Source organism: Myxocyprinus asiaticus, chromosome 4 (assembly GCF_019703515.2).
Source record: "Myxocyprinus asiaticus isolate MX2 ecotype Aquarium Trade chromosome 4, UBuf_Myxa_2, whole genome shotgun sequence".
Taxonomy (NCBI): domain Eukaryota; kingdom Metazoa; phylum Chordata; class Actinopteri; order Cypriniformes; family Catostomidae; genus Myxocyprinus; species Myxocyprinus asiaticus.
In genome coordinates this window covers 8,568,163-8,581,590 of record NC_059347.1, presented here as the reverse complement: position 1 = coordinate 8,581,590, position 13,428 = coordinate 8,568,163, and the positions used below count along the sequence as shown (strand labels likewise).

General features: G+C 34.5%; 1 protein-coding gene across 2 annotated transcripts in view; it reads left to right on the top strand.

The window, feature by feature from the left end:
• The window catches only part of LOC127437210 (disks large homolog 4), a 249,316-nt gene that overhangs the window by 78,177 nt on the left and 157,711 nt on the right, over positions 1-13,428 (top strand). The window contains exon 1 of one of the 2 annotated variants that reach the window (XM_051692002.1): positions 5,872-6,034. The exons of the other annotated variant lie outside the window; for it this stretch is intronic. Within the exon in view, the coding sequence (XP_051547962.1) occupies positions 5,918-6,034 (117 nt within the window). The 5' untranslated portion in view covers positions 5,872-5,917. Of the gene's footprint in view, positions 1-5,871; positions 6,035-13,428 lie in introns of those variants that run through there. 2 annotated transcript variants of the gene reach the window in all.

Below are 13,428 nucleotides of genomic sequence, written 5' to 3'. Positions count from 1 at the left end.
CTGAAACCCAGCGGTTTTTAGGTCCCTTTGGGCCTGGAGCGGGCTGCAGACCGGATGAGGTTAGTTTTCCGGACATACATGTCCATGAAGTAATTATTACTGGGGACGTCTGTAATGTTGACCGTCGATTCACACGGGATAAGCGATGTCTGTAAAAATCATAGAGATGGGTGTCTACAGCATCTACATATGCTGTCACGTGTAACTGAGCTATTATAAACTGTGCCAATTAATTATGCAGGAAATATTAAACATGATCATATACTGGATCTGTGATTATAAAAAGAAATTGATTGGAATATCTGGCTAAATACTACAGAACGGGACAATTTGCACAGAATTAATATTACCAGGGGTTATTATTACAGGGCATATGTAATTTTTACCAGCGCGAGAATGCACACTACGTAAAAAGTCCAGAAAGATTACTGACAAGGGATTAAAATAACTGAGAAGCTCTGGTAATTATTACATTACCCACATCCCCATATAAAACTAATACTGTCAGAATAGGGCTTTAAACTGCTTGTATATTTGCAAATCCTAGTTTTTAATGTTGTGATTCACATACTTTGGAACCAAAACGGCTGAAAAAATGTGCAGACACTGTTGCACTCTATCGATGACTCATGTTGCACTCATGGGCATATCCAAATGTTTGTCCAATCACATGCTCTATTAAATGAAAATATTCCTCCTCCTAATACTAACTTCTGACCAGCAATAGCAAGTGTCAAATCATGCTTCATTTCTGTGACGTAAAATAAAGGGTTTTGGCTACTTAAAAAAAATTGACTATCCATTCCATGTATCCTGCTCCAACTTCCTTTATCAATAGGAAATATGTCAAAACACGGTGATAAAGCAAGCCTATAATAAATGGCACATTATTTGATGCAAATGCACAATTTTCTCTATAGAACAAAAATTGTTTGTCACCGAACACACAAAATTATAACACTTTGTAACACTGTTTCATTTGTTAAGGGTTTATGCAGTTGTTTATTAATGACTAAGCCCTTGAAAAATACATTATAAATCATTGACATGAAGTTATAAGATCATGAATAAAAAAGGCGACTTTAATGCAATACTTTCCAAACAGTGAGCATTTAAACTCATATGTAATAAATAAGGGTATTTATTCATTTAAAAACATACAATTCTAATTCATTATTAATGTCACAATGTAGCAAAAATAGACTATGATAGTGAGATTAAAAGGAGTGATTAAATAATTTTGCCACAGTCCGCTTTGTGTTTAATTAATTACTGTAATGCTTTGACTCACTTGTAATGTCTTTTCCCTTGTCACATTAATGTCAAAAGAATGGTGATCTAAATAACCTATAATCCTAGTTACCTAAAGTCCTCCACAAAAAACACTTTTCAGGCATTCACAGCATATATCATGTAATAAAGCCTGATGGCCATTTAATCATACTGAATTTTATGTACAGGTTTCTAATACTGGCAGCTCCTTAATAAAAGTTTCACAGGTGTCCACTTGTGCCTTGTGAGGTAAAATAGCTCACTATTTGGCAAGTATTCCATGAAAGCCTTGTTATGCATTTTGTTATAACCACATATCAATAGTTTCTAAAGCATTTGTTTATGAATTATTAGTCATTTATGCACCCTGTTATAAACCTTATCAAAGGGAACATTAATGTAAAGTGTTACCCACAAAATGTGTCTTCATGATGCAAATGGTAGCCGATATCACAGTAAAACTGAGCAACATTATTAAAGCAACCTGATTGTGCCATTCACATCAATATGTGTGTATGTGTGTGTGTGTGTGTGGGGGGGGGGGGGGGGGGGTTAAACATAGGGGGACACAAATACAGTGTGTGGGTGAATACATTTGATCTAAGTGTAGCCTTTATAGTCATGGTCAGATGTACGATTCCCAGTATATTAAAGGGATATTTCACTCAAAAATGAAAATTCTCTCATCATTTACTCACACTCATGCCATCCCAGATGTGTATTACTTTCTTTCTTCAGCAAACACAAACAAAGATATTTATAAGAATATCTCAGCTCTGTTGGTCCATATAATGCAAGTGAATGGCGATCAGACCTTTGTAGCTCCAAAAATCATTACATTAAAGTAACATAAAAGTAATCCAGATGACTCCACTGGTTAAATCCATGTCTTCAGAAGCAATATAATAGCTGTGGGTGAGAAACAGATCAATATTTAAGTTCCTTTTTACTTTAAATCTCCACTTTCACATTCACTTTCAGATGTAAAAGTGAAAGTGGAGATTTAGAGTAAAAAATGACTTAAATTTTGATCTGTTTCTCACCCACACCTGTTATATTGCTTCTGGAGACATGGATTTAACCAGTGGAGTCATATAGATTACGCTTAGGTTTCCTTAATGTGATCTTTGGAGCTACAAATGTCTGATCACCATTCACTTCCATTGTATGGACCTATAGAGCTGAGATATTCTTCTAAAAATCTGAATTTGTGTTCTGCAGATGAAAGAAAGTCATTCATATCTGGGATGGCAAGAGGGTGAGTAAATGATGGGAGAATTTCCATTTTTGGGTGAACTATCCCTTTAATATCCATGGAAGCGGAGTGTTCCATTGGAAAGACCCACGCAATTAACATTCACTTGCACAAAACCTACAATATACCTCTATCTACAGCTGCCAAGATTTTAGTCTTTCCCCCCCCCCACTAAAATATGAGTCATAATCACTTATAAACATTTAACTATATAAAGTCACCCCAAGTTTAGACATGAAAGCTATACTTAAAAATGTATGAATTTCATTGCATTAGACAAAAAAGCAAAAACAAGTGGCATTATTGTAAAGAAAAAGCACACTTTTCAGGTAAAATATTTCACAAAAAAAGTTATTGGGTTTTAAATGACAAACTATAGATTTTGTTTATTTGTTTACAGATACCACTTGGTTTGATATTTTCTTATTATTGCAATTAAAACCATACAATAATAAGTGTGGCTTAAGTATTTTATTACTTTTTGAGGCTGCTTATTTTGTGTATTTATTTATTTATTTTTTGAGAATATCATTTATTGTGCTGCTTGTGTGTGTGATAGAGGTGTAAAGGAACAGTTTGATGTCCTCGTGTAACCGCAGACACTGGAGCTGTCTTTTGTGCACTTACGTCACCGACGAGCAGAAGTCTCGCGCCGCAGTCGCTCCTGAGATGAATGCACAATGCTGTCACTTGGCTCCCGAGCGCCGCCAAACGAAAAAAAAAAAAAAAAAAAAAAATGTTACAACTCGCTCAAGTAGTGCTAGGTAATGGTTTATAAACGAGCCTGAATCAGACAACATCTGTCCGGGTGGTTACATTATGCATCAAAAGCCAAGTTTGATGCTAAGAGCTCTTAACAACTTGTTTTTGTGTGGGGCATATTTCGGTTCTAGTCATACCGTCTGAATTGTCAATGAATAGTGAAGGGTCCGTGTTTTTACTGTGTTTCCGTGTTTTATGGAGATCAAGAGCTATGAAGATACTGAAACAGCGTGCACGGGGGCGCGCTGGTCTTGCGCGGTCACGCTAAAGATCACTGTCTTTCAGCACCACGGACAGTTCACAACGTATTTCCGTCAGCAGAGGGCGCTCTAGACACACGGCACGCATCGGTAGTCAGTTTAGACCTCTAAATCTGCACTGTTTGGTGAAATTGTGTGTGCATGAATTAGAGACATATTCTTTCACCTATTCCAGACCACTCCTTACAAAAGTAAGAAACTTTTTTGACAGCAGTGGTGGCTAATACTAAGTTACCACAGTTTTACAGTAGGCCTAATAGCAATAACTGCAACAGGCTAACTATGGTATATTTTAGATTTTGGAGACTAGTTAAAAAATGTAGAGAAAAATCAAAAATCTACAAATATACATGCTAACGGATCTATTCTAAACCCAACTGAAAGTAACAGAAACATTAACATACAGTATGTGATGTTTTGGCATTAATATATGGGTAAATAATTCTACACAAATGTTTTCACTTTCTTTAAATAGCCTATTTCAAAATCCTTCCCTTTCTTTAAAAGTGTGCAGAAAGTTTCAAGGTTTAAATGAAATACTTTGTTACACATAAGTAACCTTTTCGAAGTAGCTGTAGCTATATTTAACACTTATTGCGCTTATGGCATCATCTCAAATTCTGTATAGACATAATTTCCACAACTTAGAACTGGTCCTTTTGTCTACTATAGACCTTTGTAGCTCCAAAAATCATTACATTAAAGTAACATAAAAGTAATCCATATGACTCCAGTGGTTAAATCCATGTCTTCAGAAGCAATATAATAGCTGTGGGTGAGAAACAGATCAATATTTAAGTCCCTTTTTACTCAAAATCTCCACTTTCACATTCACTTTCAGATGTAAAAGTGAAACTAACCAGGCTCCACATGTGACTTTCAGATGTAAAAGTGAAAGTGAAAGTGGAGATTTAGAGTAGAAAATGACTTAAATTTTGATCTGTTTCACACCCACACCTGTTATATTGCTTCTAGAGATATGGATTTAACCAGTGGAGTCATATAGATTACTTTTAGGTTTCCTTTATGTGATTTTTGGAGCTACAAATGTCTGATCACCATTCACTTCCATTGTATGGACCTACAGAGCTGAGATATTCTTCTAAAAATCTGAATTTGTGTTCTGTAGATGAAAGAAAGTCAAACACATCTGGGATGGCAAGAGGGTAAGTAAATGATGGGAGAATTTTCATTTTTGGGTGAATTATCCCTTTAATATCCATGGAAACAGAGTGTTCTGGTTATGGCGTCATCACAAATTCTTTGTAGACATAATTTCCACAATTTGGAACTGGTCCTTTTGGGATCAAATAAGAGTCATCTACTGTAGGAATCACTGCAAAAAAAATGTATTTAGCCTTAAAATGTAGAATTAGATTAACTGCCCTGGATTGATCTTGTTGAGATAACTCCACTATCCAAGTTTTTGTTAAAATTGTGATTAATAATTGTATTTATTAAATAAGTTATTGAACTTGGAAAAACTATTCAGCTGAAATTAAAAATGACTCCGATCACGGCCACATATTCGAATTCCAAACACGCACTATGGCATGAATAAATATGGAAATTGCAGTATAACTCTCTTACCTTTTAGTTTTTCTGTTTACTACTTATGCTGTAGTTCTTTCTTTTTTCACTTTCAGTTATTTGTCATGTAGCAGTAATTCAAAGCTCATCTCTTTACTCAGTTATGTTTCTGATGATTGTCATCATCATTGTGATTTGCATGTAAAGTGTTGCTTCCTTGCAAGGTTTAGTTTGATAAAGGAATCAGTTATTAAGCTCATTTACAATTTATAATGATTTAAGTCAACTTTTTGTTCTGCTTAAACAACTTTTAAGGCAGCACAAACACTTACTTTTTAAGTTAAAATGACAAGATTTTTTTAACAGTGATGAACTAAAATACCATTTTATTTTCAGTGAGTTTCAGTTCATAGGATCTTGTTTGATTTTGAATTAGCATTCATATATATATATATATATATATATATATATATATATATATATATATTTATTTTTTTTTTTTTTTTTTTTTTTTACTTGGGTGCTTGTATGTCATGTTGTTGATCGTGCCAATAAAGCGTCTTTGAATCTGAGAGAGACTGAAGGACAGCCAATCGATTTCACACCACTGGTCGTCAGTCTTGAGTTAGTGCGCTCAGTCAGTGGTGTTTATCCAGACAAGGTCGTCCGCGTACGTCACCGTTGAAACCTCCCACTCAGCATCAGCAGCACTGAGTATGAAAGAGTTCAGAACTACTTCCGCTTTTTGAATGCATCGCGGTCCACTCAGACTGTCGCTGGACTCATCACGGCGCTTCTTTGGCCACGCGCTGAGCGATGATCGGTGTGTATCGAGTCTATGGGTGTCGACGTGATGTCACCTCCTCTGAGGAACCTCAAGTGCTTTTCTCCGGTGATGTGCCAGTGTAAACTTATATGTAGCAACCAGACGCTTTCGCTCATGTTCGGCTGTAAGGTAAGCTTGGAGCGCGCGCACCCGTCCGTTTCTGTTTTCGTGTGGAAATGGGATGTTAGAAACGCGATACAAATACAATTACGCTTGGTGATGTAATTATCCCCGCGTCAACCCAAATTATGTAAACAGTGTTTAGGTGAAAAAAACAAAAAACAAATAAATAAATAAATAAATATGAATGAAAAAATAAATGACATATGTGTTTGTGAGTGTACGTGCAAGGAAAATATAATAATAATAATAATAATAATAATAATAATATAAAAAAAAAAAAAAAAAAAAACACACACACACAAGGTTTTGACATTACTGTAGCCTACATCACCGGTTTCGGTTTTTATTATTATTATTATTATTATTATTATTATTATTATTATTATTATGATTTATCTTGATTCCACAAACAATTCAACAGCTTTGTAAAGAACCAACCTATTAATGGCTTTTTGTTCGGTAGGATGCCATTGAAAGCCACCTGCCTGCATGTCAGAGACATCGGAAGGTCGGTCAGGGATCTTTCTATCAAATCAGCTTGACGGTTAGTGCCGCTTTAAGGCGATGCTTCTGCAATATGGCTCTCTATTCTCCAATACACCATAAAGAACCCTATCTCACTGCTGAAAAACCCATAAAAGCCCATCTGAACGGTTTAGTGTAACACAATCATTTTTGCCCAGAATAATAATAATAATAATTAAAATAATAATAATAATAATAATTTTAAGATTTATGCATTTCAATTCTAAAACAAAATTCCATCAAATTGAATTTTATTTATCTTTAATAAAATTTAATAAAAAAAAATATATTTTTAATTTTGTTTTAACATTACACAGTTCAATTTGGTGGAGTTTTGTTATGCAATTGTAATGCATAAATCTTCTATATATATATATATATATATATATATATATATATATATATATATATATATATATATATATATATATATATATATATATATTTATTTATTTATTTATTTACACTGATTTGAGAAGGATTTGCACTAATATATTGAAATATTAAATACTTCCTGAAGAAAAACAGCCATATTCTGTAGTATAACTTTAGTAAAAATGTATCCTAAGATATGTAAAAGCCTTTCGACAATATCTTAACAGAATTAGAAAACACAAAACACTGAATAATTGACAAACATTTTGTGCATATCACTATATTCATGAGACGTTTATTGTCATACTGATTTTCTAAATCTTGGTGCCATTTAAGGACACTAATTCATTGAATGTACACTATCAACCAAATGGTTTGGGCACCTCTCATGATCTGAAAAACCTTATGATCCAAAGGTGTATGCTTAAAGGGATAGTTCACCCAAAAATGAAAATTCTCTCATCATTTACTCACCCTCATGCCATCACAGATATGACTTTCTTTCTTTCGCAGAACAAAACCAAAGATTTTTAGAAGAATATTTCAGCTCTAGCGGTCCTTACAATGCAAGTGAGTGGTGACCATAGCTTTGAAGCACCAAAAAGCACATAAAGGCAGCATACAAGTAACCCATACATTGGACATTAAACCACTCCAGTGATTTAATTCATATCTTCAGAAGCGATATGACAGGTGTGGGTGAGAAACAGATCAATATTTAAAGGAATAGTTCGCCCAAAAATTTAAATTCTCTCATTATTCACTTACCCTGATGCCGCCCCAGATGTGTATGACTGTCTTTCTTCAGCAGAACACAAATAAAGATTTTTAGAAGAAGATAGAGCTCTGTCAGGTCCTTATAATGCAAGTAAACGGATGCCAGCACTTTGACGGTCCAAAAGGAATATTTAGGCAGCATAAAAGTAATCCATGCGACTGCAGCTGATCAATGACTGTCTTCTGAAGTAAATTGATACGTTTGTGTAAAACATAAATGGATAATTAAAATGTTATTAACTTTTAAAAAGCACTTCCTGCCAGCAGTTGACGTATCACGTAGCTGTCGCATGTTGTAAGCACATCGGCGAGTTCATATGAGAATTCGGAGGCGACGCTTATTTACAACAGAAGAACGAACGTCACACAAGAGTACGGCCATTTCAAACAGCATCAGAGCCCTGGACGTAAGCACCGATTTAAAGTTAAAAACATTTTAATTATAGACTTGTTTCTTACAGAAACCTATCGATTTGCTTCAGAAGACATTCATTGATCAACTGGAGTTGTGTGGATTACTTTTATGCTGCCTTAATGTGACTTTTGGACCATCAAAGTGCTGGCACCTGTTTACTTTTGAGGACCTACAGAGCTCTATCTTCTTCTTAAAATCTTTATTTGTGTTCTGCTGAAGAAATAAAGTCATACACATATGGGATGGCATCAGGGTAAGTGAATAACGAGAGAATTTTCATTTTTGGGTGAACTATCCCTTTTGGGTGAAGTCCTTTTTGACTATAAATTCTCCTCCATGCCCAGTAGGTGGTGATATGCATGAAGAATACAAAAACAAAAGAAGAACAATGTGAAAGTGAAAGTGGTGATTTATAGTAAAAAAGGACTATAATATTGATCTGTTTCTCACCCACACCTATTATATTGCTTCTGAAGACATGGATTTAACCATCAATACATGAAGTCATATGGATTACTTTTATACTGCCTTTATGTGATTTTTGGAGCTTCAAAGTTTAGTCACCATTCACTTGCATTGTATGGACCTACAGAGCTGAGAAATTCTTCTAAAAATCCCCGTTTGTGTTCTGCAGAAGAAAGAAAGTCATACACTTCTGGGATGACATGAGGGTGAGCAAATGATGAGAGAATTTTCATTTTTGGGTGAACTATCCCTTTAAATGCTTGAAATTAGTTTTATAGAAATTAATTTTGTCTCTTTCCACAGTTTTAATTGAGCTCATCTCTCTTTGGCAGATGGGTAGTGGCATCAGTTTAGTCAAATACAGCCAAACATCTATGCATGTCTGTGCTAACATATTTTTGAGTGATCATTCATGAAGTGTTACTTAATTGGGTCTTAATTCTGAGTAAAAGAATGATTTAGATGATTGGCAAAGAAAGAACACAATGGAATAAACTGAAAGAGTAGAAAAAAAACATAAACTAAAAGAAAGTGGCAGAAAATATTATTGCATGTTAGACTGAACATACTTGAAAACTAGGATAAAGATCTGATTCATTGTCTCTAATTGATATATAGATTGATAATGATTAAACCTATATTGATATATACAGCTCCAAAAGAAAGTGTTCACCCATCAATTATTTTTCAGTCTGTTGTGTTGCAGACTCTAAAGCATATATAAATCAGATGTGCTTTTGGCAACATAGTGTCGTGACAGTTCATAATAATTTGTACGAGATGGTGAAATCAAAAGGTACAACTTTTATTCCCATCGAGACCAACCAATCAACAAGCTGAATTTCAAATCGATACAATTCAGGCATCAAATTTTATCTATCCTCCTATGCAACACTTTATTTTAAGAAAGTAAACGTCTGTTAGCAAATTTGTTTACTTATTCCATATTTATTTATGCAATACAAATGACTGATATATGTCAATAACCTGTAATACGCTTCCCTTGTCTCCTTCCAAACCCTGATGTTTTATTTTTGACTGTTAAAGTCATGGTTAGGTTTGGGTTAGGGGTTAAATAGAAAAAAATCGTAATAACATTATTCGTTGGTATGCTTATTTTTCTCTATGGAAGGAAGAGTCATACATTTTTGTAAAAGACAGCTTGTCATGAGACCGGGGTGTTTTTTTAATTATTTGGTTGGCATTACGGTAAAATTGCAACAGTGCTTCTACGTCATTAGTATACTCATTTTAGGGTTTACATTTCTTGGTCAGCGAGAGCTCTAGAGATTGAAACACTGGGACTACAGGATTTACTAGGGTCCACAGGAACATGTGGTTAAATTGAGACCTCGATGCAAAAAAATAAAAACATAAATAAAAATTCATACATAGCCTGATAACATGTTGGGCTTTAAAGCCCATGGGGATATGGTCCTTTTAAAATATTGCACAAATGGATAAGACCACTGTAAAGGAGGAGGCGAGAAGCAGCTTTCCTTATTTAGGTAAGGATTTATTCTTTCCTCTTGCAGCACAATTTACAGTCACACGTTAAGCACTAAGTTAACCACTATCACACACCGCTTTACAAAATAAACTCTCATTACTCGTGATAAAAATCTTTGCTCTGGTTCGGGCCTGTCGTGTCCAGTCTCTCTCCCTCTTCTGTTTGCGATGTGTCTACTTATGCCGCTCTCCCCGTGCTTACTGAAATTAGACACAGGTGTTAGACATAATTTCGCTCAGGTGTAAGCGCCCTTACCGCTTTCTCTCTCTCCGGAGAGATGCTTGACCACGCCCCCGCTGCCACAACCACATAAGTCATTATGTGCAGTCAGCCCATCATTATTGCAAAACACACCTGGACCAAATAAGTAAATCCATTATTTATTAGCAGTATAGAGTTAATTATAAATTAGCCTATTTTTAGACATGAACAAGACATTCTTCAGACATGAAACTACAGTAGCAAAATGTAGGAGATTTGTTACCAGGCACATCAGTCAGATATACAGTTCAGTGGTCAAATGAATCAATCAGGATCAAGTATTCCAGAGAGTCGTGTAATACAACTAATGCTGCGTCCAAAATCGCGTAGTGTCAGATTATGTACAGCATTTGATGAAGGGCTTACTTCTCAGCCGGTAACAAAGTACATTCTTCAGATATGCAGGCGAGTGGTATGAATACATTCTGGACATACTTCATCTGGAAATGTGGGCATTGTATCGTGACCCAAATACATGACATAAATACAACAACCATGAAAATAATCTACTCTGGTTTTGTTAAACAAGCACCTTTTAAGCACAAGGAACGACTTTACTGGTATTTATAGCACTTATAGTTAAATAGAGCCGTCCGAATCGCAGTCCTTTGTCTTCTTTTTACAGTATCTTCAGCGTTTTGAATGTGACGTCTCCTCAGCTGCAATGGGATTATGGGATAGTAAAGTGTCCTGTCAATGTGCACTTCAGAACCATGCCGGAAGTAGTAGGCCACCCTTGCTGTAGATTGTTGAAGATTCTGACATACGACTCCACTGGCATACTGTTTCTGGCATACTATATAGTCGGGAAGTATGCATATTCGGACCCAGCTTAAATACTTAATGCAGAGAAGATAAAATGGCCAATGCAGAACTATGATTCTGAATTCAAAAATTCAAAAAATAAAGGAACTAGCCAGTTCTTCTTATGAAGCGTTGCTCAAAGTTGCATTGAGCTGCGGATGGTGTCATGGTTTTTAGAGCATCATAGTAGCGAGTTTTGCATGAGCAAGCACCTCCCAACTTTTCTTCACAAAGTGTGAGAAGCTAGTCCTAAACAGGTTCGTGCAAAATTCAGAATTTCAGAGTTATTCAGAGTTAACTCCCTTTCAATTCATAAGTTGGAATTTTAAAAGAATTGGCCACGCCCCACAGGAAGTAGAATTGGAATTTGAATTGGAATGAAATAAAGTAGAATTTACTAAATTGTAATTCAAAGAAATGAAATTGTCACACTACTACACAAGTTCATTAGTCCAAAACACATTGTGTGACAAATAATAATGGTATTTTTTTTGTTATTGATCAATATCGCTTATTTATTCCCTAATAGGTAGAATTACATTTTTTAACTTATAGACATATAACATTGCCATCAAAGTAAAAGTAACATAGCCATCATTTTGTTTTTGAAAAAAAAAGAAGGAGAAAAAGAAAGAAATGGTCCACAACATTATTTTCAGATAACTTCAGAGGTTACAAATTTGAATATATTGATTGTTTAATATATTGAGCAAATTAGAGAATTCCTGGAAATGAAGTGTTCTTCCACCATGGTCCATAAAATAAAAAATGTTTTAAATATAGTGAAACAAATTATTATTATTATTTTTACATATTATTATATTTATTATTAATTATTAATACTGTAAAAAGTGAATTTTATGAAAATTATGATTGTATTCCTTTTTTTAAGTTGAATTAATCTACTTCATTTTAAGTAAATTAACTTAAAATGTCAACCTGCCATGACTTTTACATATTAGCTGTACATATTTCATATTAGTTTTACATATTTAACAATTACTTATTAAAATTATGTAACTTTAAAAATATTTCTTAAACTCTGTCAACGTAGTCCAATTACAATTGCTTCCCTCATTTACATGGTTTTAAACTGTTCAATATTTTGAGCATCTCATGCACATTTCTATAAACATATTTCATAGAAAGTGATATGTGTGCTGTCTTTAACAAAAAATATCAAATTTTCACTCATCACATGAACAGTTATGAGAAAAAAAAACATATAAAGTATTTAAAAATGACACGCATAGACCTCGACAATTGGTTAATGAAACAATCAACAAACTGATAATTTTATTAGAGAAACAAACTCATCCTGAGTTACCTACCGTGACAACAAAATCAACAACAACAATGTAAATAAAACAATGCAAATGGCCAAATGATGCAACCATATTATTCATGCCCCAGTGCATGCTGGGAAGAGTGTAAATGGGACTGAACCACATAAACATTTTGTACAGGCCAACTGGAACTCGAATAATAATCCAACTCGCTGCTGTGCTTGTTTGCTTGACTTAGTATGTTGTATTAGAAAAGCTGCATTGAGATGCATTACTTGCGTTCCTAAAAGTTGCCAAGCCGAAAAAACTACAATAATCAAGTAAATCTTTCATTGTGTTTTACCATAGTTTACTTGATCTAGAACATTCTGAATGGTGCACAATGGTGGTCCTTAAAATGTTGTTGAGGACTCTTCCTCCTCTTTCCTTTCATTCCATTATTTTATTTTTGCTCCTTTTCCAAAAACTCCACTTCATGTTTTCTTCACTCTTTCTGTTTATTCCAATCCTTCATTATTTCTCTTTTTATTTCTGCATCTGTGCAGTGTGTTAGATCTAGTCTTTGAACACTACTGTCATTTAGAACAAATATGCCCTCTAAACACACACACACACACACACACACACACACACACACACACACACACACACACACAAACACACACATACACACACACACACACACACATACACACATGTTGGTGCGGCTATCCTTATGAGGACTCTCCATAGACATAATGATTTTTTATACTGTACAAACTATAGATTATATCCCCTAACCCAAACCCTACCCCTAAACCTAACCCTCACAAAAAACGTACTGCATTTTTACATTTTCAAAAAAACATAGTTTAGTATGTTTTTTAAGCGATTTTAATTATGCGGACACTAGAAATGTTCTCATAAACCACATTTATAGCATAATACCCTTGTAATTATCAGTTTGTAACCTAAACAAATTTCCTCGTAAACCACCCAAACC